This window comes from Dunckerocampus dactyliophorus, chromosome 15 (assembly GCF_027744805.1).
Source record: "Dunckerocampus dactyliophorus isolate RoL2022-P2 chromosome 15, RoL_Ddac_1.1, whole genome shotgun sequence".
Taxonomy (NCBI): domain Eukaryota; kingdom Metazoa; phylum Chordata; class Actinopteri; order Syngnathiformes; family Syngnathidae; genus Dunckerocampus; species Dunckerocampus dactyliophorus.
The window spans coordinates 580,838-607,656 of NC_072833.1; the positions used below are offsets into that span (position 1 = coordinate 580,838).

Genomic DNA, 26,819 nt, shown 5'->3' on the forward strand with positions numbered 1-26,819 from the left:
TCTCATGTCTTTCCTTAAACGTCATCATTCCGCGACCGCAAGAAAACACTCATTCCGTCCACGCGTGAAAACATTCTAAGGTCCCATTTGGTAAGTCCAATTGCATCGACAGATTAAAAAATGAAGACAAATACGCTCCAAAAGAAAGAAGTAAACTGGAAAAAGTCAATCAAACAAACCGATGGCGTCAAAAAGAAGAAGAAATGGGTTCCGCAAAACAAAGTATTTCGGGGAAGTGTGAATGAAGGTACGGTTCGTGTTAGCCTGGCACAGATTTACGATACCCAGTGTGTCGTTATTTATATATGTATACTTTGGCTATAGACTAGCTAATTTACACGTTAGCTTCTTGTTTTGCAACTTACTGTACTGCAATTAAGGTCGTATTACTGCTGTTGTAAAAGCTTGCTACAGAACTCGCACACAATAACAATGTTCATGAATATGTTTAAATGCTCTTCAATATACGTTTATCACCACACTGCAGGTAAAGGTTTTGCGCTGAAGCGGAAGGAGAAAGTACAGCATGAGTACAACAAACTTCTGCGGAAGGAGCAGAAGAAGAAAACGACCCCACAGACTGCATCGCTGTACCGCGAGGAGTACCCAGAACACCTCAAACATTTATACATGGCCGAGGCAGAGAAACTGAAGAGTGAGGCGTGGACAAACCGAGCGAACAGGGCCAAGCTGAGAATGAAAGGACGGGGCAGAGAGGCAGAGACGGAGGACGATGCTACACAAGCACAAGCACAAGAACCTGAAACAGCTGCTCCTGATCCAGAAGGCCCACCTGAGACAGCAGATACGGCTATTGAGAAGACAACATCAGCAGCACAAATGTTAGTATTCTATAGGAAGTGTACTTTCTTCTTCAGGGGCAGATTAAAGCCACTTATATATTCCCTTCAAGCCTTCCCATGAGCAACCGCATGAAGAAGAAAATGCTGATGACGACATCCTTCCAGAGGTCCAAAGAGGAGTACGAAAAAGCCAAAGAGAAGCGGAGAAAGAAGAAAGAGGTGAGACCGCCTGCATTTTGGTGCTTGTATTTCATCTTCTTTTTTTTTTCATCTTCTAATCCAGGCGTCTCAAACTCGCGGGGTCACCGGACAGAACTAGAGATGTAAATCTTGTTTTGATAGACAATTCCATTGGAATCCATTCTCGCCTTCCGTCATGGCAAGCTACGGCGCATGCGCAGCAATCCTTTCTCCGGCAGGTTGTTTAAAAGGCACTCTGTCATGTCTCCACAACACGTTCATCTACAGATGCATGGCTGATTCTTAATAATAATAATAAACAACTCTGCACACAAAATGTCAGCAACTTTTTACAAACCAAATCCCGCAATGCATGCTGGGAGCCGGGATAACTCCCAGTTATGGCGGTGATAAAACATCTACGTATATACTTTATCCAGCTATCACCATATCGAACCCTGCTATGGATTATCCATACCTGTCGCCATGTGTGGTTTTTGAAGTCATTATTATTATTATTATTAAAACACAGCCGCTATAAACCTTTATCACCGTTCCTTGTCAGTGATTGGAGTCACCATTTTGGGTGGAAGACACAGAAGAAGAAAGAAAATCGGAATAAAAAAAGTAAACAAGCTGCACGTAATGGCGAAACTAAATGGAAAGCATTGCTGCTGTACCGCTTGTTCTCATTAGGGTCGGGTAAGCTGGAGCCTATCCCAGCTAAAATCTAAACTATGAAATGATGTATTTATGTATTTGCTTCACATCAAGATATTATTGTTATCGTGAGCCATGTATCATATCGTATCATGAGGGACCCTGAGATTCCCACCAGTACTCCCAATACTTGATGCAGCCCAGACTCTACCTCCAGCGGCCCCCCCAGGCACATTGAGTATGAGACCCCTGTTCTAATCCATAGCTGTCTCGTCAGGAGTACCTGATGAACAAGCAGCAGCGAGAGGAGGCCATCCGGAAGTACAAGCAGAGAAAGGTGGAGACGTTTCAGATGCTGTGCAAAAAGACCAAGAAGGGACAACCGAACCTCAATCTTCAGATGGACTACTTGCTTCAGAAGTTACAGAAAAACTCAGAAAGACCTTAAAAAGTCTTCCCTCGCTACTGTACACATAGTCTCCAACATTGCTCTCTCACTACATCACCGTTCATGAATAAATGAGCACTGCTTTGTGGTTGACTATGGCCTATTATTAGTCCAAAAGGAATGAAAGACAAGTTCTATGTAGTATTGAGGTCACTAGGCATCAGTAACGTTATGAAACATGACGATAGATTACATGACCTTTCACACTGCATGGAGACAGACTGGCTACTGAACCAGCACAACCCAGCGGACGTGCTGTGGCTGCGGTCGAGTGGAAAAAATTCTCCTCTCATTCCTTGTGGAAGTGGTAAGTTTTTGGCTTCTTTGTCCTTCTTCCCCACTTCACTTAAGACGCTATTAATTTTAATATAGGTAAACCGGAGAGGCAAACTAGTTAGCTTGCCATCTGTTATGTGATGTAAACAAAGAACAGTAGGCGTGTAAAAGTGACTATAGGAGTATTATGTCGTGTCCACAGGCTCTAATAATGTTAAAGTTCGTATTACAGTCATGCTCTAACCACGAAAGTGTTCTGTTGATAAACGAGGGACGACTAAGTGTCTTTTACCACAAGATGGCTTTGTCAGATAAGCAGATGTTGGAAGTTGTGCCCGTGTGATATTATGTTGTCTTTTTAATCAATAAATGTGCAAGTTCTCCCTAATGGCGTGTGTTTGGTTCATATTTCCATTGGCTACGTTGTCGTCTGCACTTCTTTCCCCTCGCCACGTCTAACAATGCTCCTTTATGCCTTTTTTTTGCAATTGTAAAGCAGCAACCAATGGACGCACGCTTGGCAAGGAGGGGTTACCTTTCCTAGTGCTGTGGAGGAGGCTGAAACAAGCCCGGGGGGGCCGCTTCCTCATGACATCACGTGGGTGCACAATGACTGTAACTTTGATCGACAGAAGCTTGACTTGCTAATTCACATTCGTTTGTGCGGCCGTCGGTTATTCACGGTAAGACCTCGCTCTGACTAAATACACGTACTGTTTGCTTTCATAACATCATTATTAGCATTTTTGTGCTGCAGGAGTGTGGTTTCAGCTTATGCAGATTTTCCTTTAAACTCACGTTAACAAGTCCTGCATGATGATGATAAGTAGCATTACGTGGTCATGTGTTGTGCATGGGCAGCTATTAAGGTAAGCCTTTCCACTGTGCTTCCGTACCTCTCAGGTTAGAAGAATGTTAACCAGGCCTTATTCCACAACTAAATCTGGCATTTTGCAGCTGCTTTGACATTAAAGCAACCAGTTTTGAGGTACGCTCTATGGCAACTGTAGTGTTGCCCACGTTTTTGCAGCTGGAACAACTTCCTGGATCTTTCCCTACTTAAGTATGTAAGTGTATATTTATTTATGTATTTAGATTTTATAGATATTCAAAAAATAAGTAAATACAAATAATATACATATGTAAATACATATATAATGTAAGTCAATATTTTTAGTTTTTAAATATATTTTTATATAATATATATAATTTGTTTTTTATTTTTTTTTACATTTTTTAATAAAACAAAATTTAAAAAACAAATTCAAACTAAAATAAAGAAATCTAATTAGAAATAAGTTCATAAAAAGCAACGTACTTTGTAGCCCATGAAAGAGGTGAGATGTTGGACAGCCTCCATTGTAGTTCATCATATTCAACAGCACATGCTTGGCATCAATGCTTCTGTTTTTCTCTGTCGCCACAGCAACCACAAAGGCTCAGGCGATTAGCACCACCCAGTGAGGAGGCCCGGCGTCCGATTCCACACTGACCTACAAGCCTCTTGGCCGCTGGAGACCAAACATGGACGAGCAGCAGGACAGCAGGAGACCCAAAGGCCTCGGACGCAGCTCAGGCTGGGGTCACATCACCCTGCTAGACAAAACCAAGGAGTTCTTCCAGACGTGCGACGTGGAAGGCAAAGGCTTCATCACGCGTACCGACATGAGGGTGAGAGGAGATGGGCTTGAATTGGTTGTTTGTTTGATAGAAAGTGTCTGAGGTTGTTGTGTTGCTGTCAGAGGCTCCACAGGGAGCTGCTGCTGTCTGCTGAGGAGCTGGAGGACGTCTTTGACTCTCTGGATGCGGAGCGCGCTGGATACCTCACGCTGGATGCCTTCTCCTCTGGATTCAGTACGTTTGACAAAATCACCACCACTGTCTGGGAGTTGCTACTTTTACGTTGTTTGTGTGTTTGCTGCTTCTGGTCTGCACTTTTTCATATATTTTGATATTTTTATGAGGATTTAACGTCAACCATTAATATTATCCTGTGAAAAAGTTCTGCACAGTTGATAAATGTGATATGATTTGTGTTGAACCAACATTTACCTGATTGTTTTTGTGTGTTTTAAAAATAATATTCAACAATCAGATATTTAATACAGACGTGAATAATAATTGGAGACATGATTTAGTTACACTGAAAAATGCCATGAAAATGTATGTATTTTGTGGAAAAATATATAAAGTATGTAAACAACAAAAAAAGTTCTACCAGTATAAAAGCTCACCCAATTTAAAAAATATATGTAAAAACATGCAATATTAAAAGTCCCGTTTAGTGTGTTCAGATATACTTTATATTTTTTGTATATTTTTGTAAAAAGTTCATGAGCTCAGGTTGTAGTTGACGATGATTTAGTCAGCATCCTTTTCCATTGTAAAAACGCCATGTGGGTTTATCTCAGGTCAGTTCCTTCAAGGCCGGAGGATTTCGGTGCCCGATGAGCCCAACCAGGCCCCCAGTTCAGGGTTGAGAACCAAGGAGGCCCTCTACCAGAGCCAATGGGAAGCCAAGCTGTCGGGCGGCGAGGACGAGGAGGAGCACTTCTGCATGCTGCTGGAGAGCTTGGGAGCAAGTCATGTTTTTGAGGAGTGAGTGACATCATCTCATCCGGCTTTATGTATATGTTTTGGGTCACCTGACCTTTGATCGGTCCTGCAGCCCGGACGAGGTGCGCAGTCTGTGGGCCCAACTCAGACGGGACGAGCCTCACCTGCTGTCCAACTTTGAGGAGTTCCTGGCCAGGGTCACCCATCAGATCAAGGAGGCCCACCAGGAGAAGCGGGAGATGGAGAGCGCCCTCCAGAGGTGAGAAGATGTGTGACATTAGCTGACTTGTAGGCTCCCGTCCGTTAATGAGCGTACTGTGACGTAACACGGTGTTTACATGCAGAGTCCTTGTGGAATAACCCTCCAGCCGCGTCTGATGACCGCTAATCTGCAGCGATGCCCGTGAGAAAACACACCAAGTGGTGATCTTGAGGCGTGATTTAGACCATCAAAAGTCACAGCAAAAATTAAGAAAAAATAGAATAACAAGGCGTAAGATAACGAGAAGAAGTGCAAATGTTAATCAATAAAACTTCTTAGCATAGTTTGTATCTTGTAGTGTTATTATAATATTACTGTAATATTATTATTGTTGTTGTTTCAAGCAATATGGGAAAGAAAAAGGATCTCTGCTGACAAAAAAGCGTCCAATCTTGCAAAGCCTCGGACAAGACATGAAAATATTCAATCATTCACCAAAACTTTGGTACGGTGAAGAATTTTGTGGCTGATTGAGACGACAGGTGGGATTGTGCTGATGAAAGCATCATGAGAAATGTCTGTGCCAGACAATTGTATGGAATGAAGAGAGCGCCTGCTAAAAGCCATTACAAAGCAGCAAACAGGTATTTGAAGCTGCTGGTGCCTCTCGAGTCCCATCAACCTCCTCCACAGGCATGCAGTTCTACATGAACCTACTATCAGGCCACCCCTAACCAATACTCACAAGCACAAACACTTGCAGTGGGCCAACAAATACATGAAGATGCATTTTGCTGATGAGGGCCGTGCAACCTTCAGGTGGTCCGGATGGATGAAGTAGAGTACGGCCAGCGTATCTCAACAAGGATGTGATGTCAGCAAGGAGGCGGCCGACTCATGTTTTCATTGGGAGAGAGCTGGTAGGCCCTTTATGGTTGTTGAAGGTGTGAAAATAACCTCAGCAAAGTATGTAGAGTTTCTGACTGACCACTTTTGTCCATGGTACAATATGAAGAACCAACATGAGCTTCATGCATGCCAATGCACCATCTCACGATGCAAAGAATACCGACTGTACCTCTCTGTCATTGGCTGTTATGGCCATAAAAGGACGGAAAACTCATGGTTTGGCCCCCTTTTCTCCCCTGATGACCTCAACCCAATTGAGAACCTATGGAGCATCATCAAGGAAAAATGATATGACAACAAAAGAGCAGCTGTGGGAGGCTATTCTGGTATCTTGCAAAGAAGTCCAAGCAGAAACGCTGCAATCTAAAAGTCCTAAGTTGAATGGAAGAATTGTGCAGGTGATGGAAGAAGGGATCTTATCGTATAACATGTAACTTGGCCTGTTCAGATGCTAGTGATTGAAATAGCTTTGCTTTCAGTAAACATGACCTCCTCATGCTGCAAATTCAACAATGACTGTTATGGCTTCTTAACAAGTGAAATGCTTTGAAGATGTGTTGGGCACAATCATGTGGAAGAAAGAGTGCATCCATCCATCCATGCATCCATATTCTATACCACTTCTCCTCATTGGGGTCGCGGGGTCGCTGGAGCCTATCCCAGCTGACTTCGGGCGACAGGCGGGGTACACCCTGGACTGGTCGCCAGCCAATGGCAGGGCACATATAGGATCAGAGGACCATACAGTACAGTATCATTTGTTTAGCAGGATCAGAGGACCATACAGTACAGTACAGTATCATTTCTTTATTAGGATCAGAGGACCATACAGTACAGTATCATTTGTTTAGCAGGATCAGAGGACCATACAGTACAGTATCATTTCTTTATTAGGATCAGAGGACCATACAGTACAGTATCATTTGTTTAGCAGGATCAGAGGACCATACAGTACAGTATCATTTGTTTATTAGGATCAGAGGACCATACAGTACAGTATCATTTGTTTATTAGGATCAGAGGACCGTACAGTACAGTATCATTTGTTTATTAGGATCAGAGGACCATACAGTACAGTACAGTATCATTTCTTTATTAGGATCAGAGGACCATACAGTACAGTATCATTTGTTTAGCAGGATCAGAGGACCATACAGTACAGTATCATTTGTTTAGCAGGATCAGAGGACCATACAGTACAGTACGGTATCATTTCTTTATTAGGATCAGAGGACCATACAGTACAGTATCATTTGCATCGCTGCGTATATTCCACTCATTAACTTTGGCACCTGCAACTTGAAGGCCAGACGTGGATGTTTTCTTTGAATATTGACCTACAATGGATTTTGTTTCAAATAATCCAACTTTGTAATGGACAACAATAAACAGGGTATTATGGGATGGCGCTCTCCACTGCAGGAAGGCGGCGACGCACGACAGCGAGATCCGACACCTGTACGAGGAGATGGAGGCACAGATCAAAACGGAGAAAGACAGACTTCTGCTGAAGGTACAAGCCCTCAACAAGCCCCTCCCCCTTTCCCATGACCTTTGACTTACTGATTTTCAGGACTCTGAGCGCCTCCAGTGGCGAAGCCAGGACTTGGAGCACCAGCTGTCTTCCAAGGAGAAGGAGCTGGAGCAGCTCTTCCAGAAGCAGATGAGGGTTAGTGACGGCTTCTGTTTAACATCACATGGTTGGTGTTGGCTTGTTTGGTCCCCTCTCCAGTTGGAGCTACAGTGCCGCGAGCTGAACAGCGAGAAGCAGGAGAGCCACGTGGAGAACGTCAAGCTGAAGATGACTAACGACGAGCTGTCACGAGCGCTGGAGACCACCAGCCAGGAGCTGCTGGTCGCCCAGGAGCAACTGGCCGTGCTGCAGGAGCAGGCGGCCCGGCTGCACCAGGAGAAAGAGATGTGCGGCCATTTTTGTAGCTGAGGAAGCACTGTATGCAGGAAGCAGATAGCTAAATGGAAACGGTGATTTCAGGGAAATGTACCGAGTCACAGAAGGGCTCCAGAGAGAGAAGCAGAGCCTCATGAAGCAGCTTGACCTCCTCAGGTACATCCGTACAGAAAAAACTCCTTCTTTTAGGTGCCAGAAAGTTCTTTTCTTTCTCGTCAATCCTCCCAGGGAGATGAACAAACACCTGAAGGATGAGCGGGACATATGCAGTAGAGTGGTAAGCCTGACTGATTCTGTGCCTTTCCATTGTGTGATACGGTGCAATATCACAGGGTTCGTTACAACCCGTGACGTTGTGTCACCCAAAAGCAGCCTTTTTAACTCCTTCAATACCAAAGACGCATTTATACGACTACTTAAACCCAAACACTCGCTCCCAAAGCGTAGTTGACTTTTAGGGGCTTTTTCCTTTCGTGTTGTTGTGTGGCCCAGAGTTACCGCCGTGATACGGCAACCGGATCGGCCCGATGTCGTGGCGGAATTTGATATTATCCAATCTTCAAAACACAGCGGATCGGCAGCCAATCCCGATCCTGAAGATGGGATCGGGACACCCCTAATAATGATTGCTAACAAGAACAACAGCAGTAATAATAATTTGTTGTATTTAATGTTGGATACGACTGATTGATTTATATATTTCATCTGGAGTGCATATGAATTCATGAAAAAACATACAATCATAATCATCATAATCACATGTCACTCATTTACTTTGTCTTTTATGAATGATTGATTTATTTTATGACATTTTAATTACAGTATATGAAGTAAATCATTAAAATGAAGTACGCCTGAAGAGAAATGATACTACTACTACTGCTACTACTATTGCTAAGAAGAAGCACAGCAGTATACATCTTACATATTTCATGTCATTTTGGATGGTATTGCTCTATGAACTAATTAAAACATAATAATAATGGCATGTCATGAATGTACAGTACTTAGATTTGATGACGTTTTAAGTGCTAAGACATTTATAATGACTTCCTGAGGGCCGATGCGTATTAAAGCAGCCATTGCAGACGTAAATATGGCAGATTCTAGCACAGCTGCTAGCGGCATCGGTGGCCTCCAGTCCCCATTTATTCACTGCAGTTCAGCCAATCAGATCACTGATCCCGCCCACCACTTCTTTGCATCCCATAGTGTTTTTGAATGCGCTGCAGAATAGTGACTGAAAAGGCCATTAAGAATGTCTTCTTTTCCTCCCCAAAAGCCGAGAACATCCCTGAGGAAGAAGCAGAAGCAGAGAGCCGGCCTGGCCGACGCGTTTGACAAGAGCCAGCCTGCCAAAAGGTGATTCATGCATCATTTCACAATAAAAGAGGACAAACAGAGGATATCTGCCGCTGTGCAATGTCACCAAGTCACATCTTCATGGAGACCATCCTCTGTTTCTCCTGTTTCCAAAGATCCCCTGTGGTGCTGGAGGGCTCCTACCAATCTCTGGAGGCCTTGCCTGTAGAGCACCTTCAAATCGTCTTTGTTGCTTCCTCCTCCTGTAGTGAGGACGACGCCGCCGCCATCACCCCCTCCGGGGTGAAGAAGAGCGTGGAATTGCCCAACGGCTATGTGGCCCCCGCCCCACCTAAAGTTCACAACGTGCGGGCCAAAGCCAAGAAGGCCATCGCCAGGTCCTCCAGCTTGAGGAGGAGTGCCAAGGAGCGGGCCAAGAGGCCGGAGGCGGAGAGGAAGGTGGACGTCGGCGATGAGGTGTTGGATGTGCCCCCGGGCGGGTGGCCCCTCAGGCGGGTCATCTCCATCGAAGAGGACCACCTGCCCCACCTCCTCCAAGGTGGACCCCAACTGTTGCTGCACCAGCTCAGCGAGGAGGAAGACGTGGAGGAAGTGCAGAACGATTTGGACGCCACCACACAAGCGCGGAAGCTCCAGTTATTCCGTCCAAAAAAGACCCCCATGTCGCCACGGGGGCAACCTGTGGGGAAGGAGACCCAGCATGTAGGTGACACGAGCATTTATTTACACCCCCATCTCTTTATCTCTGTTAGCCACGCACAAAAACTACTCGACAGCCGACACACCCTCATCCCTTGCCAGGGCGAGGTACACCTGCCGCCGGGCGGTGAGGCGCGCTGGCGACCATTGCCGATTGATTAATTAATTAACAGGCTTTTCTTTTGACGTGTCCATGCAGTGAGCGAGTGTGACGTGTTTTTAACTTGTTGATGTTTGTTCATCTAAAAAATGTTCCTCCGTGACCTCGCATTACGAAAGAATGACAGAAACGCCCCCATGGAGGTCAGGAGGGCGGAGGAGCCACCTGGCGTGGCCCGGCACGGTGCGCTGTGTTTGGGTACACGCTCCGAGCAGCCGGTGTGACGCCACGGAGGTTATCTGGCAAACCTTTTGCACTTTTCAAACGCCAGCACATTGGGGACCCACAGTAGACAATGGGGCTCAGTATAGAACCACAACAGTCCTTATTGGCTAAGGGAGAACCCGCCAATTGTGTTCTGTGTCCTGATTGGCTGTAGACCATTGTCAGTCCTTTGTGCCGTTTCCTGTTGTGGTCACTGGTGTCTAGCAAACTAGCTAAGCGTGCGAGCTGCTTGCGAGCCGCCAATAAACAGTAGAAGAGGAAGAAGAAGCAGCTAACCGGCTAAAAGAATCTTCGGTTCGAGGAGGAGGAGTAGGAGGGGGAGTAAAATACGACGGAAGGAGCAATATGTTTTAACAAGTACACAAAAACGCTACAGTACAGCTGAACGGCACCAGGACCGAAGGCACAGTCACATGAGTGAAATACGCGTGAGTCACTTCATTTTGTGTGTCCAAGCTAGCAGGTTGATCATTAAAATTCAAAGGAAACGTGAGCTTTGAGAGTTTAAACGAGAGAGAAATGTGAGAACATATTAAAGACACTCCTGCTGTAATGTAGTAGTATACTAATGTATGGGGAGATCTTTGCAAACATACACTTGGCTACTTCACAGATTTTGGGTACACTTTAGCACAGGGGTCACCAAGGTTTTTCCTTGTGAGAGCTACTTTTACAAAATGAAAATGGCCAAGAGCTACTCATTTTTCTAACATTTCTTTTCAGAGCTCATTTTAAACCCAAACGAAGCGAATATGCTTGTTTTACCAGAACATGAACAAAATGCTGGTGTCCACAACTCACATGTTGTATTTCACAATGCATTTCTTTCTACTGTTCTTTCATTATTGACTGAACACCTGAATGAAAAGCAGGCTTGGGGCACCTCATGTGGTCGTGGGGGGCTACCTGGTGTCCGTGGGCACCACGTTGGTGACCCCTGCTTTAGCACATAGTCATGAAAAAACGGTCCCAGGAAATGTACATTTTGTCAGAGTGGTGCAGTGGTGATGTGTACGTACTGCATTGTGTTGTCTTGTCGCATTAAAAGGCAGAAGAGACGCCCTTGCTCGGCCCGAGCCGCCTCTTTAAGGTGGTCCTGGTCGGAAACTCCAGCGTGGGCAAGACCTCTCTTCTGCGCTCCTTCTGCGAGGGACATTTCCACCCGTCCACTCCGGCTACTGTGGGTGAGAAGCACGTCCTCCTTTGCATTGTTCCAGTGTCACATGGAACGGCTTGTCCAGTCACACGTGTTGCTGAACATTATGTCCAATGGGATTCTTGTTTGCTTTCATCTCTGCACTTTTTCCTCGTTTGCGCCCCCCGGTGGCTGTTGTGTATCACTGTGTTAAAACACGGTATACCGGGGGTGTCCAAAGTGCAGGTCCAGGGAGCCTGAATTTAACAAGAAAACTTACAGAGAAAGACTACAGCAAAAATGGGAAAATGAGCAGTAATTTGTCAAGAGTAAAGTGAAAATATTAAGAAAGAAAAAGTCGAAAATTCACAAGAATGACGTAATATTATGAGGAAAAATAACATTGTTGTAGTAGCATAAAGCTGGAATATTATAAAAAAGACTTTTAAAAAGTTTTTTATGAGAATTTTATGTGAAACAAACAAATTGATTATTGATCCCACAAGGATGATTCCTTATGAATGAAACCTGTTTACGTCTTTCTACATCCACTTTTTAACATGATTAGAGCCTCTAGACATGAAATAACACCCCTATAGTCACCTTTACACTCCTAGCCAATATAGTAGACATAATAAGAGAACATAAGACATAAATAAGACTCACATGCATTGCTTTAAATGTGTGAGATGCCCAAACATTACAGAAACATTACTGACACCTAGTGACCGGTGTACAATACTACATATCGTCTTCTGAATGCCTCATATTTGTGTTTATTTCATTTAGCCTTTTTTATGCTTGGAAATGCTTCATTTAGGCCAAAAAAACCCTCAAATGTGCATAGTCATGTATATTTTTGCTCCCAATAGGCCGTATTGAACCATGAAACAGCGATGTTTTATTAACATGTGTATATAGTGTAGTTTAGCATCAATAAATCATAATTTAGTATCAATAAAGGACTTCAAGGCTCCTTCAGGACGCTCGATTTCACAATTTTCATTTTTTTTTTTTTTAGCATTTTGCGTGGTATTTTCCTAACTAATGCATCCTGCTGGACTCTTTGTAGGGATTGACTTCAGCGTGAAGACCTTAACCCTCAACAACATGCAGGTAGCCATGCAGCTGTGGGACACGGCAGGTCAAGAGAGGTGAGCGGCCATTCTTTTCCTACCACCATCTCACCTCATCTCATCTCCCGACGTCACGCATCACGCCAATGTGTCAGCTCAGCAGAAAGCGGAGATAAATCTCTCTTCTTTTTGGCACAGGTACCGCAGCATCACCAAGCAGTTCTTTCGCAAGGCCGATGGCGTGGTGGTGATGTACGACGTCACGCTGGAGGAGAGCTTCAAGGCCGTGAGACCCTGGCTCGCCAACGTCAAGGTCTGACCTCCGGCCCCCACCCGAAGTGGGACAGACGCTGACAATTTGACATCCGCTGGTCTCGTTAGGACGCTGCGGGGGAAGGGGTCCAGATCCTGCTGCTAGGCAACAAGATGGACATGGACGGAGACAGGGAGGTGTCCTTCAAAGAGGCAGAACAACTGGCTCAGGTTGGTTCCGTTCAGAAACCTTAACAGGTCCGACTGGGGGCATTTTCTGCCACTCAGGTTTTTTGAATGTGCTGAGTGAAAACAGGTGAATAAAAGTCACACAAACATGAGGCGTAGGAACCGCCTTGTTTCATCCCACATTGATCTGAACATAAACTTATGCAATCCTTTATGGAACGTTTCCATTTGGCCTGCTGGCTTTCAAGGCTACGTTTTATTTTTGTCCACCAGATGGTGCTGTTTCTTCCCATTCAAAGCATGCAGAAAAATGTGTCACCTTTGAAGCGTGTTTATGTTGCTGTTTGTGTTGGATAATGAAGTAGCGTGAAAAAAACACTTAGGCAAGCACGTTACAGCTATCACTTACATTTCTAAACATACTCAACACTTTCTTCAACTATTTTTACTACAGTTTTTGGGAAGCTCTGGAAGCCCGTTTCCACCATTGAAAGGAAAATAATACCCCAACGCTCCGTCCTCATGCTGACACAAAATGTCACAATTGCTTCATTGACGACTCTAAATCAGGGGTGGGGAACCTACGGCTCGGGAGCCAGATGAGGCTCTTTTGATGACTGCATCTGGCTCTCAGACATTTCTTAACACCATAAAATGTGTTTATTTTCATTTGTTTTCCTGACATTTTAAAGTAAAACATTACAGAAATCACAGTGTTAAAAATAACATTAAAAATATGCATTCTAATGCATTTTAATCCACCCATTTGATTTTGTAGCGCAATGCTAGCTGTCCTTCCCATATTTTCCGTGTCAGACACTGAAACTTGATTATTATCGGGGTCGTCCCTCCTTTAATCAAATAGTCAGCTAGCTAATTGTGCAGAGACAACCCTTTTGACGAAAAAGGAAAGGAAAGAAAGATACGGAGTAGGGCGCAAAACCATGCAGCACCAGAAGTCATTAATTTATTCTTGGTTAGCTTCGATATAACATTATTAAAAAAAAATAAATTCAGAGACTTATTATATTTTGAAATTGTTGGTCTTCCTTAAATATACACACATTTGGTTGTATTCAATGTTAAAAAATATGATATGGTTCTCACGGAAATATATTTTAAAATATGTGGCTTTCATGGCTCTCTTTGCCAAAAAGCTTCCCGACCCCTGCTCTAAATGGTCCATAGGTATGAATGGGAGTGGTTGTCTATATGTGCCCTGCAAGGTTGACCAGTCCAGGGTGTACCCCACCTCTCGCCCAAAGTCAGCTGGGATAGGCTCCAGCATACCCCCGCGACCCTAATGAGGAGAAGCGGTATAGAAAATGGATGGATGGACTTTTTATCTCAAAATGTAGACCTGACTTTTTATCTTATAATTGGAATTTTTAATCTCAGAATTACGACTTTCTTTCTTAATTCTGACTCTTAATCTCACAATTCTGTCATTGTGAGATTTTGTCTGATAATTATGGGATATTTTTTCCTTCCAGTGCCGGAAAGGGGCTGTCATGATATTTTTATGAAGTAATGAGGCTACCGGTATTTGAAGGCCATCTCGAGGGTGAATGGTGAGACACGGGGGTTCTCCTCTCACGGGTTGTTATTTCCCGCACAGGAGAAGAAGGTGATGTTCTACGAGGTCAGCGCCTACACGAGCAAGAACGTGACCGAGTCCCTCACCCACCTGGCCAGGTACGCTCATGACGTTAGCGTGTAGCTGCAGCCCAACGTGAAGCGCTTTGACGCTCTTGGTTGTCCGTGTAGAGTGTTGATGGAGCAAGAGGACAGGGTGAGAGACACCACTGTCCTACTGAGCGCTCAGCCCTTAAAGAAGAAAGCCTGCTGCCAGTGAACACACCTTCATGGAGGTCTGCTATTCTGTTACACATTTAGCAAGGACACCCCCTTTGGATCGCAGCAAACTGCACGTTCACGCTCAGTTCTGTTGGGGGTTTTTTGGGAGGAGGGGAGCGGTCAAAAAACGTCGCCTTTCAAAGTGTGAGGCAGAGGACTTGGGAGGACTTGACTCAGCAGCTTGAGAAAAATGAAGAAAAGCACGCGTTGAAAGTTTGTTTTGGCTTGTAGAAGCGCTGCTTTCACGGTGTGAGATGGAGGACTTCACGGCAGGCGTGCCAGCTTGAGACAAATCAAGAAAAAAAGCTTTCTCATCCCATAGATTTCATTGCCAATCATTTCTTTTGTATATTAAACAAATATTTGAAATACAAGAGAAGCATTTTTTCTCGACAACAATAAATTACAAACATATTCTTAGAAAGTTAAAACATTTTTTTCCTGCCAAAATCAAGAACCCCAGCCTATATTCCTTATTATTCTTTATTTTTCTGCGGCTGCTGAAGGCCTCTCTCTGCCTCAAGTGTTGAAAAGCGCAGTTCTCCAGTGACAAATGCTATGATATGCTGTGATGTATTCCTGGCTTTCTGCATGAAATTGCAGGGGGCGCTGTAGTTAGGTTGAAGTGAAACAAGATCATGTCCACCGATCCCTCCTTCATCGCCGTTATTTGCTTCCAGACCCGAGCGTGATCAGTGAGCTTTTGCTATTATTTCTGTAGTTATGGCATAGAAAACCTTCATTATTAGAGCCCTCAAGGCGTGAAATAACACCCCTATAGTCGCCTTGACATTTTTATTAGCCAATATAGTCGTTTTGATTCCGGTTCCTCGCAATTCAAATCTTGAAAAATGCTTCATTTAGGCCAAGAATAAGAACAATTTGCTTAAATACACAAATTTTTACTAAAAATAGGCCCTAGTCAACCATGACACATCCATCCTTATTGAATAACTTTTGGGATAAACGGGGATATTGCGAGGGACGACTGTACTTTGTTATTGCTCGTGGCAAGCGCCAATCATCTCCACTTGCGGTGTCATGACGTTTTATAACGATGCCAGCAGTAATAAAAGCATGAATGCAGCAAATGGCACGCTGAGTTTTATTCACCACTTTGAGCTTCACTAAACATTTACTTTTCAGGTCTCTCGTAACCAAGCAAAAGCCTTCTTCTCATGCAAGCACAAATACGCCACAAAGTCAAACGTCAACGTCGCCCTCGGCCACGTTCCATTAGCTGCATAAGAACAGCGCATTCGTGAGGAAGTCAAGTTGATTGAGGACTTTACATTCATGGTTTGTGTTATTGCTGATGCTGAAGACATCACGTAGGCGGGATCGGATGGCATCCGGCGTGATGCTCGCCCTTGCCACAGGCCGTGCGGCCTGGTTGAGGGTAGTTTTGTGTGCCCGGCTGTCCCTTAACGCATCTTATAGTCGTGGGAGATGGCGGCCTCGCAGAGCTGTCCCTTGAAGTCCAGCTCCAGTGTGAACTCCAGGTCTCGCTGCGGAGGTGCAGCCAAGAACACAAAGCGTCAGCTGGCGCAGGAGGACGCTTTTTAAGGTGCATTGACGCTTTTTTCTTACCACATTCTTCTCATTGGGCCTGACGGCGATGCTGCCGAGTATCTCCTCGCCTTTCTTCACAGTCAGGTAGTCCTCCAAGTAGAACACCGTCTGCTTCCAGTGCGTGCTCACAGCGTCTGGAGCTGTCGGCGGGAGACCAAAGAACAGAGCTTGAGAGGAAGGGAGCGGTTCTAGACGACGTGTGAGCGTGGAGGACATCACCCAGATGTTAGCTGTGGTCATCCTCAGCCTCGGGGCCCAACAGTAGGAGCCAAACATAGAAGCTCCTCTCCAGCATATTATGTAAGCGTTAACGTGTGAACATTAGCTTACATAAGAGCCAGTCATACAGCGCACTTCCTCTGCACGCCATGCTGAGACGCACGCAGCCCCGGCGAAGTGTTGGCTGTGTACTGTAAGCCACAACATTAGGTACACCTGCCTTCTAAGCCTTCTAGCCACGTCTTCTTCACCAGGGACTGAACATCAATCAGTTTGGTTCTTGACATCGCTTACCTTAGCTCAGCACCGTGAAAAATGACATTTTTCATGCGGAGGATGTCAACGGAGGTGCCGCAGTTTGAGAAAAATAAAGAAAAACACACTTTTGGGGGTCGAAGAGCAGCAATTTTCAAAGTGTCAGCAGGAGGACGTCAGGGCAGGTGGAGCAGCTTGAGAAAAATTAAGAAAACAGCTTTTTTTTTCTGGGGGGGGGTGTCTGGGTTAAAGAACGGCTGTTTTAAACGTTTGAGGGCATCAGGGGAGGTGCAGCAGCTTAAGAAAAATGAAGAACGTTAATTGTCAGTTTCTTTCCCGTTGAGGAACAGTGGTTGTCCAAGTGTAAAGAGGAGAAGGTGCAGCAGCTTGAGAAAAAGGAAGAAAAACACGTTATTTTCTGTATTTTACAAGGTTGAAGCAGGAGGACCTCAAGGGAGGCGCAGCAGCTTAAGAAAAATAAGAAAAGCTTTTTTAGGGAGGTGGGGTTGAACAACAGCTGTTTTCAAAACGTAAGGAGGACTTCAGGGCAGGTGTAGCAGCTTGAGAGTAATGAAGAAAAACACATTGTTGTGTTGTGTTTTGTTTTGTTTAAGGCGGACACCTCCCGCTGTCGTTCAACAACAAACGCTACGATATGCATGATGCAGTCTTCTGCAATTCTCCATCCTTGGATGGTGCAGGTGTATCTGATGAGGCGTTCCGAGTGGCGTAGCGCCTCCTCACCTGTGGAGAAGCCCGTCTTCTTGTGACACTTGGTGAACTCGATGGTGAAGTAGGTGACCAGCGCGTGCACGTAGTCGTTGCGTTGGATCTGCAGGCAGAACGCCGACGTGAAGGAGAGGTCGTCTGGCTTCACTGTGTAGATGTCCACTTCCTGTTGTGTGTGTGTGTATGGGGGGGGGGTAGCAAAAAAAACAAAAACACGTCATCTTGCTTTGCTTTCATTTCTTTGTGAAGTTAACACTCCCACCCTCACACACGCACACACATGTACGTGTTTACCATATCTTGCAGGATTATTATTCACTTGTGTGTGTGTGTGTGTGTGTGTGTGTGTGTGTGTGTGTGCGCGTTTGTGTGTGTGTGTGTGTGTGTGTGTGTGTGTGTGTGTGTGAAAGCCCACAGGTTGAATCACGGCTGGCTAACGAGCACCCGCTCACACTACACATGCTGTGTGGGTGTGTTCAGGATCACACACGAAGCTGTGCGTGTGTCACATGAATATCAGTCCTGCCTTTACGAGGATGAATAACGCTCATTTTGATTTCATCGGGGGGTCGTGACCTTTAGCAGGCAGGCGCTGGTGACCACCTGCTTGGGGTCCACCACGTCCACCAGAGGCTCCTTGATGGCCACGTTGCGAATGCAGCTCATGTCAAAGCCATACACGTTCTCCCACCCTGTACACAAACACAGCTAAGGTACATTATTTGGACAAAAACACACAAAGCAGACAAAAGCAGAAGAACTCACAGTGGATCTTAAAGTCTTTATACTGCCTGTCCTCAATGGCCACCACGTAAAGAGCAGCACGGTCGGGGAACATCAGGCCTCCATGTTTCTGAGAACGACAAGAACTTCAGCACACAGAAGGCAACAGCAGGGCCGGAACCGGATATTTTTCATTGGGGTGTCCAAGGTGAGACCATTACTCCCATAGGGGTGGCAATAAGTTGATACCTCAATTGTCTAGATGGCCCGTGGGCTGGCCATGCCCCCCCCACTCGTAGCTCCGCCACTGCCTTTGCATCTATCAGTGTGCCGAGGACATGTTGTCAATGCATAGCTTGGGGATTCTGCTCCCCATCGTGGCGGCCAACCCCACGCAGGGCACTCTACGGAAGGGGACTCCTGCTAACTCTAGACTCCTTGGTTCAGTGGCGGAGCTACCCTTCGTCACTCTCCAGCCACCCCAGTGGCCACCCCCACGGCCAGGGGACAATTTTGTCAAACGAGGCTCTGTGGTGCAGAACATTAGTTCAGCCGAACCGCCGTTTCCGCTTGGACGCATTTGACTGCAGCACACAACCTTCCTATTTTGGGGAGGAGCTGCCAATAAAAGCGCTTCTTGCACGAAGTGATTCTTCTAGTTTTCTCACTACGTTGACGTTGACTTCCATTGTGAAGCGTGATTCAGCACATACATGTGTTCATATTGTTCATGTGTTCATTCTGGAAGCTCTGTAGCAGCATGAGGGGGTGTCAACCAAGCAGTCTAGAGGTAAACCAAGAGTGCCATCGGCATCCCCTTCCATAGTATGCCCTGTGTGGGGTTGGCCGCCATGAAGGGGAGTAGAATCCGCAAACTATGCATTGACAACACGTCCTCGGCACACTGCTCTGCTATTGATTGATTGGATAGACGCTCCAAAGGCAGTGGCGGAGCTACTTCAGGTGTGGACTTATTGCCACCCCTATGGGAGCCACGGTCGCACCTTGGCCACCACAATGAAACATTTGCACTGCCTTGGTTGACATGCCCCGTCATGCTGCTACAGAGCTTCCAGTATGAACACATGAATATGTGCTGAATCACGCTTCACAATGGAAGTCAACATCAACGTAGTGAGAAAACTTGACCGCAACCGACCAAAGTAATCATGGAAAACTGACCTACTGCCTGCACTTCATGCAAGACGCGCTGTTATTGGCAGCTCCTCCACAAAACAGGAAGGTTGTGTGCTGCAGTCAAATGCGTCCAAGCAGAAACGGCGGTTAGTCTGAACCACCCACCCCAGTCGTCCTCCTTTGGCGTACCGTACCAGCCACTTGTCCCTGGCAAAGATGACCGTGTTGAGCATGGACTCGTAGAAGAGGCAGTAGCCCATCCACTCGGAGATGATGATGTCCACCTTCTCCACGGGGAGCTCCACCTCCTCCACCTTGCCCTTGAAGATGGTGATGACTGCATGCAAGAAAAGACGCAACGCTACAGGTGAGTCATCCATCTCGGGATGGAACAACCATCCCACAAGGATGTTGGCTGATGTTTGTCTCATGTTGCAGGACAATTCAATTCATTCTCACAGAAATGCCCAAGGGAGAATCCAACCCTGGTCTTCCCATCTCCAGACTGTTCAAATAACAAAGTGTCCATTTTGCCAGGGATTATTTGATTTTATTTAATTTCATTAAATGTTAGGCCCTAATGGATTCATTCAATTATATATTTTTTTGTAACTTTTTGCAAGGTAAAATCAGAAAAGCAATGATGTCACAGCATTGCGTCCAATCAGATTGCCTTGATGTCATCTCCTATACCACTTCCAACCACTAGGGGCAGTGGCTGTGTATTGCTATGCATTCTAGTCCTCATTCCATCCCTTATGAATCACGTTTTTGAAGCAATTGCATTCGCTCCCTTTGTGCGATCTGTACTAAATCAGTAATGACTCCCAAAGGTCAAAATATTCTTTCATGCTTTCATACTTCATCTCCCATCTGCGCAGACATCTGATGGCGAGTGAGTTGACGTCTTTTTGACTTATTAGGATGAATTCACCCTCAAAGCTGTGACTCATGTGGTCGGGGTGTTGACGGTAACGATGAAAATATGCAACTGTTTAGTCGCGCGCCGCTTACCGTTGTGAAGGTGATTGGACTTGATGATCTTCTCGGAATATTCTGATATGCTGGAACATTCAATCTGCAGGCACAAGGTGAAAAAGCTCAAGCTGCTGTGTTGCTGTCATGCTGATGATGGGATTCAACATACTCTTTGTCATTTCAATGCATCATGCGTCACTGCATGCTAGCAACGCTATGGTGCGCTGTGTGGACAAATGTAATGGGACGCCACTGTCCTCACAGGAAGTGAAATGTGTGCTACTTTCTACAAGTTGTTTAACTTCTCTCCCCCCCATTTGTCCATAATATGAGCTCACCCCGTATACGTGTTTGGCGCCGGCGTTGGCAGCAAACATGGCCAAAATCCCCGTCCCGCTGCCGACGTCCAGCACGATCTTGTCCTTGAACACGTGCTTGTTGTGGTACATGGCGTTGCGGTAGGTGAGCGTGCGCACCTCGTCTTTCAACATCTCCTGGATGAGTCAGACAGGAAGTTGACTTTTTGTGTTGAATGTGGGTCAAAAGCCGCTGTCAGTGTCTTGAAATAGACAGGAGCGTATCACAACTCCTTAGGGAGAAAGACCATCTCTTCCTTCCTACTTTCTCCAGCTCTAATCGGGGGCGCTCGCTTTGTGCGTGAGCAAAAGGCCTTATCTACGTGCTAAATTTGGACGCCGCTGGGAGAAAGAAAGATGTCCCCATTTTATTTCTAACATGCACCTTTTTTCCAGCCAAAGTTGTTCCTTAAATAGCTTCTAAGTTTGAATGTACAGTTCAGGATGATTGCAATGCATGTGCTAATGGAAATGTCCTCTCTTTTGCCAACAAAACGCCATACTGGGATGTGGCTTTACCTCGTGGATGCCAAAGTGGGCGTAGGAGTCAAAGTAGTAGTCCCGCGACGTCATCTCCTCGGGGCTCATGAACTTGGCGCCCTTGCCGTGTGCGGAAGAGGCGGACAGGGCAGCGACGCAGGGCACATGGTGGGCGTTGTTGTTAGGCACTGGTTTGGGCACAGGGGGCGGCTGGGCAGACTGGGAGATGTGGGATGTGACGGCTTGGTGCCGCTAGTGAGGGGAAGAGGAGTCACTTTATTACATCCCACTCGTCTGTTCACATACTGCAATGCTGGGGGGGCCATTTGCAGCCCGCAGCAAATGTTTTAATGTCCCGCGGTATACTGGATTTAAATCATACTTCAAAGTTGTAATGCTATCTGAGAACCAGGGATGTCCAATATCGGATATGCCGATATCATCCAACTCTCCAGTTCTGTTTCCGATATCAACCAATACAGATATACTTTTTATATACAGTCAAACTTGTCTATAGCGGCCACTAGAGGGAGTCTGTAAAAGTGGCCGCTATAGACAGGTGACCTCTATAGACAGGTTAGCGTCCAGTTTGAATGTTGACCAGTAGAGGAAAAAAAAGGGAAAATAATAATAACAAGAATGTTGACCAGTAGAGGGCACTGCGGACTGCGGATAAAAGTTGTACAGCACTACTAGGCTTGTTATTATCATGGTTCATGGTTTTAATTCATCCTGAACATGCATATGAGTCAAACAGTAGCACATCACATAGTACAATTCACAGTTTTGCATGTCCAAAAAGGAGTAGGAAGAAGCAAAGCTTATTTAATCCTACCCCTCATCAGGTTCACATCAGTTGCAATACATTTATTCACCTCTTGTTCTTCCAAGTGTACTTTGTAGGTCTACATGACAATGTAGTGCAATCATAGCCAAGGTTTTTACTTACTAAAAGGAAGCTAGAGGCTTAATAATAACTGATAGAATATATCCACCACCCACAGAACAAAGCTGTGCTAGTAATGTCTTACGCTTGTTTTTAATATTTTACTTTTTATACGGCAGAGTGTCATTACAGCTTTAGTTCATCAGGAAGTGACGGGAAGTGACTGTGGGCGTCCCGAGCAGGAGAGCTAGGCTCAGTGCTAGCTGTGAGTTTGGAGAGAGTTGGGAAGTGTGTTTATGTTGGCGTGGATGTAAAGTCCTGCAGTGTTCTCCGCTGTTAATAAAGCCATTAAAGTGCATCGGCGACGTGAGTCTCTCCTTCCCCACAACAAGCGGCATTACAGTATTGACCAGTGCACACCAGGAAATAAACGGTGTCATTTCTTACAGGCATTGGCTGGACAGCTATGTAGTGGGGCTTGTTTAACCTTTGCCTTGTGGGCAAGCAGGAAGGAGAGACGATGCTGAGAGATGTGTGTGTGTTCTGAGCTGCTGTCTGGTGGCCGCGTTCAATAAATAAAGTTGGCAGAAGCAACAGGAGAAGTTTCCTTCTTTGCTTCGGAGCTGAATAACACTGACAAGTTAACAGACTAGTAGCGAACGGAAAAGAAGACGGCTTTGTTTGTGTGGAATACAGAAGATGAGGACTTTGATGGATTTGTGGATGAGGATTGATGAAAAATAAAGTGAGTACATTCTAAAATACTTCAATTAAGTACAACCCAACTCAGTTTTGCTCCCGCTGGCTTTTTAAAAACATATGCTAGCATGGTTTTAGCGTGCATCCAGTATTGTATTGTATTGTAGCGTCGCTGGGAGCACGTCCTGTTCCCAGCCTACTTTGCGGTAATGTTTTGGTGCAAATGCTCTTAAACTTACATGTTTGACCAGGAAATAGCAAGCTCAAAAGAAGACGGCTTTTTTATGTGGAACAACTGACAGTTTGTGTGGATCTTGTGAATGATTGTGACTGAGCTAGGACTCAGTAATTAAAGTCTACACACGACGCCGTCATTGATTGAAAAACAAAACTTTTTCGTGCATGAAGCTTCTACTTGAGTTGGTAATTTGGCTGCTATATGCGGTCAGATATTGACCAAGGGAGACAAAATGGGTGGCCGCTGGCTGCGTTGGACAGGTGACTGCTATGCACAGGGTCTATAACATGTACATTTGCTGGGGGGGATTTTTAGTGGCTGCTATAGGCAGGTGGCTGTTCTATAAAGGTGGCCGCTAAGACAGGCTTGACTGTATTTCTTAACCAGCACCGCCACAGTGGCAGCCTTTCAAGCAGCTCTGTTTGTTCTTCGACTATTAAGGAACATATTCTGTCCTATGGATATATTGTTTATTCAAGCGCCTTTTCACGTGCCATGAGAGCGAGGTCCCGCATCGAAAGTCACGAAGCATGCAAGGCAGCAGAGGCGGGGCTAAGATGACAGCTAAGCGGCTAGCAAGGAAGTGGAGATTCAAGCCTTCGGTACTTTCGATTATCAGGGGAAACGTGAATTCGCTGCTGAGGAAGATCCACGAGCTGACAGAACATCAGACCTTCATGGAGTGCTGCTTATTTAACAGCTAGCGTCCCAGACGGAGCTAATAGCGGGCTTCAGTGCAGTCAGAGTCGACAGGGACACAACAGATGTGCAAAATTTGTTTTAATGTTTTTTTTTAATGTGCATCTTGCGTGAAGCTTTAAAATTTCAAAAAACTACATGCTTATTGGTTGTAGAACACTGATATATGTTTTACGTTTTAGCAAATTGTGGTTGCAGCAGAATAATGTGCTTACTTTGTAAACTGTTGGCTTTGTGAGTTTTTTTCCAGCAAAAGTGATGTTAAATGTTCAGTTGTCCATTCATTTGTCATCTGTAATTATTTTTGCATCATTTTCTGCATGTAAAACTATAATTGGTGTCTATAAATGTCTGGAACACATTAATTGGATTTACGTTATTTTCTAATAGAAAATTGCCTTTGGTTAGAGTCCATTTTGGTTTGAGTTGGACCTTCTGGAAGGGATTAATGACGTGAACCAAGGCACCACTGTAAATCCAATTCATCCGTTCCAAACCCAGAAATATGAATAATTAAAAAAAAAAAAAGAGAATAATCATAGTTTTACATGCAGAAAGCAATGGCAAACAATTATAAATGACAAATGAAATTGAATTGGATCATGTTTCTCACCACCTTTATGAAATTGCTGGCAATCGCAACTTTCTTTTGGCCCCATGGTGGGTTATTTAGCAGTTGCATCCAATAGAAGAATGTAGGAACAGCAAGCCACCAACGCGTAGGGTGCTTTGATACAGTACACGGCAAAGGGACTAGTTTGTTCTGCGCAATATTGTACAATAACCCAGACAGTGTACGCAAACCGAGGCAACATTTTTGACAAAAACGTTAGTTGAAAACGGAGATCGTATTGTTATTTGATCGTATTATAATTATGGGGGAATGCCAAGTAATGATCGTTAGGAGTGCCACTTAATTAGGCACACCTGCACCATCTATTGTCATCCAAAAGAAGAGAATAAGAGGTATTCATTTCTGTGAGAGCTGTTGTGCAGCACGAGAGGGTCAAATGATTACAAACAGCTCTCATTCTCTTGTTTGGGATGTTCACATAGGGTGCAGGTGCGCTTCCATGAATGTAACACCACGCAAAGTAGATGCCATCGTCGTCCTGGAGGCTGTTCTGGAGATTCTCTGCAACTTTCAGAGGTGTTCCTAATATTTAGTCGCTTTTCATTCGAATGCACGAGAGAAGCACAAACATTCGGAGATCGTGTGACGGTAGACCGCCTCAGTCATGACTAATTCGGATGGCACTGGTTTGTGTGCCTAATAAAATGGAAAGTGAGCGTAAAAAGATGTTCAGTTTGGTTTCAGCACCAAGGACAGTGGACGCAAGGGTTCTTAAATGCGAACGCGACATTTCCACTTTAAATAAAGCACGTGCACTATTGTTACTGCTGAGAGCAGTTGAACATTATTGCCGCATTACATAATGGCTGCAATACAATGCATGATAACATTATGTGTGAGTGCATGCAGCGGGTCCAGGACACCCCAAGGTCCTACCTCGGTACCGTCCGCCTCCGCCATCTTCCGCCGTAGCAGCAAACACCGCGACGAATGACCCAGTCCCATGAGAGGCGGCGAGATTTCCGCACCAACTCCGTGCAACTGCGGGGGGAGGGATTCGATTCGCTAGGAAAGCCACTCACTCCGTGCACGGTTTTGCTGGTGTAGAAAATGCACCTTCTTAAAAAAAAAAAAAAAAGTTAATGCTGCACGAAAGGTAACCCACGCTGGGAGAGTTGTCAGTGGGTGTGCGGGCAGGTGGGAGGTTGCAAGTTCGATCCCCTCTTCCACCGTGCACATTTGAAATCCAAGAGAAAACGCTTTAAAGTCCACATGAGGAGACTCTTGCGTGATCGTGAAGGCTCCCACGAAGTTTGGAGAGCGTGTGCGCGCATGGACCGCTCTCTGTCTCCCTCCCTCTCTTATTGCCGAGGGGCGTTCAAATCTGTCGGGATAAATTTGCTATTTAAACAAGCACTGTCACAGTATAGGTGCACCAGCCAATGGAATTCAATGCAAAATCTTCATAGAAAAATATCAAATAAAAGTTTTCTATTGTGGTCGTACTGTCGTTTTGGGTTACCTTGTACAAATATTGTACATGAGGCTGTCAAAATAGTCAAAGCCACTCGCCGAATAATCCAGTCCTGCTCAACAAACTACAATAACAGACACTCTGCTATTAATTGAAAGATATCATTATTATATTTGGAAAAGCTGATTTTTGGATGCAACTCTTGCATTGGCTCTCATTGGATTGGATTCATCCGTTACTTTAATTCTAACCAGCCCTCACAACTTTGCGCCCACCCAGCTGTCTCAACAGGCGCTCAAATCTGTACAAATAAATCTGCAATTTAAACAGCCACTGTCACAGTATAGGTGCACCAGCCAATGAAATTCCATACAAAATGTCCATAGAAAAATATCAAATTAAATAATGTTTTCTATTGTGGTCGTACTGTCGTTTTGGCTTTCCTTGTACAAATATTGTACATGAGGGTGTCAAAATAGTCAAAGCCACTTGCCGAATAATCCAGTCCTGCTCAACAAACTAAAATAACAAAGACTCTGCTATTAATTGAAAGTGATTATTATTATATTTGGAAAAGCAGATTTTTGAATGTAACACTGGCATTGGCTTTCATTGGATTGGATTTATCCATTACTTTACTTCTAACCAGCCCTACAACTTTGCGCCCACCGAGCTGTCTCAACAGGCGCTCAAATTGGTAGGAATACATTTTCAATTTTAACATCCACTAACACAAAATTTGGTGTGCCGTCTAACGGGATCCAATACAAAACTCCATAGAAAAACAAGGAATTTAATAATTTGTTTGCTATTTTGGTTACACTGACACCTCTCGAGATAATGCAGCGCAGCTCTGCAAGCTACAATAATACACACATTGTTGTTACTTGAAAGAGAGCATCATTACATTTGTAAAACAAGTAAGACAACATTTGTTAGGC

General features: G+C 44.9%; 4 protein-coding genes across 23 annotated transcripts in view; 3 read left to right on the top strand and 1 right to left on the bottom strand.

Moving 5' to 3' along the window:
* The first annotated feature begins 10 nt into the window (after positions 1–10).
* Positions 11–2,755, top strand: ccdc59 (coiled-coil domain containing 59). 2 transcript variants are annotated; one of them, XM_054753679.1, is made up of 4 exons: positions 11–247; positions 488–842; positions 914–1,022; positions 1,909–2,755. In XM_054753679.1, the coding sequence occupies exons 1-4, from the start codon at positions 121–123 to the stop codon at positions 2,089–2,091; spliced, it is 774 nt and encodes a 257-aa protein (XP_054609654.1). In that variant the 5' UTR covers positions 11–120; the 3' UTR covers positions 2,092–2,755. The 2 variants fall into 2 exon arrangements, with proteins under 2 accessions (XP_054609654.1, XP_054609655.1); XM_054753680.1 differs by having other exon boundaries at positions 13–247; positions 1,921–2,755.
* cracr2ab (calcium release activated channel regulator 2Ab) lies at positions 2,253–18,686 on the top strand. 16 transcript variants are annotated; one of them, XM_054753664.1, is made up of 20 exons: positions 2,253–2,398; positions 2,864–3,050; positions 3,271–3,434; positions 3,794–4,038; positions 4,110–4,221; positions 4,779–4,965; positions 5,036–5,182; positions 7,457–7,547; positions 7,608–7,703; positions 7,767–7,954; positions 8,028–8,099; positions 8,172–8,220; positions 9,226–9,305; positions 9,422–9,968; positions 11,399–11,534; positions 12,558–12,639; positions 12,760–12,874; positions 12,943–13,044; positions 14,621–14,697; positions 14,770–18,686. In XM_054753664.1, the coding sequence occupies exons 4-20, from the start codon at positions 3,892–3,894 to the stop codon at positions 14,855–14,857; spliced, it is 2,316 nt and encodes a 771-aa protein (XP_054609639.1). In that variant the 5' UTR covers positions 2,253–2,398; positions 2,864–3,050; positions 3,271–3,434; positions 3,794–3,891; the 3' UTR covers positions 14,858–18,686. The 16 variants fall into 16 exon arrangements, 14 of the variants coding, with proteins under 14 accessions (XP_054609639.1, XP_054609630.1, XP_054609636.1 ...); XR_008566253.1 differs by having other exon boundaries at positions 7,608–7,954; positions 8,028–8,220; positions 14,770–16,731; positions 18,045–18,684; XR_008566254.1 differs by having other exon boundaries at positions 7,608–7,954; positions 8,028–8,220; positions 14,770–16,731; positions 18,052–18,684.
* On the bottom strand, positions 13,937–25,769 carry LOC129168419 (protein arginine N-methyltransferase 8-B-like). Of its 3 annotated transcripts, XM_054753668.1 has the most exons (10): positions 25,341–25,760; positions 21,348–21,560; positions 20,811–20,966; positions 20,509–20,572; positions 19,689–19,831; positions 18,400–18,487; positions 18,211–18,326; positions 17,650–17,800; positions 16,450–16,571; positions 13,937–16,367 (listed from the first exon to the last, which is right to left on the bottom strand). In XM_054753668.1, the coding sequence occupies exons 1-10, from the start codon at positions 25,407–25,409 to the stop codon at positions 16,284–16,286; spliced, it is 1,206 nt and encodes a 401-aa protein (XP_054609643.1). In that variant the 5' UTR covers positions 25,410–25,760; the 3' UTR covers positions 13,937–16,283. The 3 variants fall into 3 exon arrangements, 1 of the variants encoding a protein (XP_054609643.1); XR_008566255.1 differs by having other exon boundaries at positions 16,332–16,367; positions 16,450–17,800; positions 25,341–25,762; XR_008566256.1 differs by lacking the exon at positions 20,811–20,966 and having other exon boundaries at positions 16,332–16,367; positions 16,450–17,800; positions 25,341–25,769.
* Positions 19,626–26,819, top strand: part of tspan11 (tetraspanin 11) — a 75,574-nt gene continuing 68,380 nt past the window's right edge. The window contains exon 1 of one of the 2 annotated variants that reach the window (XM_054753672.1): positions 19,626–19,861. The gene's annotated coding sequence lies outside the window, so the exon portion shown is untranslated. The remainder of the gene's footprint in view (positions 19,862–26,819) is intronic. The other variant, XM_054753670.1, reaches the window with a different exon arrangement.

Excerpts from the sequence above, each read along its gene's own strand:
- ccdc59 (XM_054753679.1), top strand. The coding sequence starts at position 121 with ATGAAGACAAATACGCTCCAAAAGAAAGAAGTAAACTGGAAAAAGTCA. Across the intron at positions 843-913 it reads ACAACATCAGCAGCACAAAT|CCTTCCCATGAGCAACCGCA; the intron begins GTTAGTATTCTA and ends ATTCCCTTCAAG. Across the intron at positions 1,023-1,908 it reads AGCGGAGAAAGAAGAAAGAG|CTGTCTCGTCAGGAGTACCT; the intron begins GTGAGACCGCCT and ends TCTAATCCATAG.
- LOC129168419 (XM_054753668.1), bottom strand. The coding sequence starts at position 25,409 with ATGGGACTGGGTCATTCGTCGCGGTGTTTGCTGCTACGGCGGAAGATG. Across the intron at positions 20,573-20,810 it reads GCGCCAAACACGTATACGGG|ATTGAATGTTCCAGCATATC; the intron begins GTGAGCTCATAT and ends TTGTGCCTGCAG. Across the intron at positions 16,572-17,649 it reads GAAGACGGGCTTCTCCACAG|CTCCAGACGCTGTGAGCACG; the intron begins GTGAGGAGGCGC and ends TCCCGCCGACAG.
- cracr2ab (XM_054753655.1), top strand. The coding sequence starts at position 3,892 with ATGGACGAGCAGCAGGACAGCAGGAGACCCAAAGGCCTCGGACGCAGC. Across the intron at positions 4,039-4,109 it reads TCACGCGTACCGACATGAGG|AGGCTCCACAGGGAGCTGCT; the intron begins GTGAGAGGAGAT and ends TGTTGCTGTCAG. Across the intron at positions 9,969-11,398 it reads TGGGGAAGGAGACCCAGCAT|GCAGAAGAGACGCCCTTGCT; the intron begins GTAGGTGACACG and ends TCGCATTAAAAG.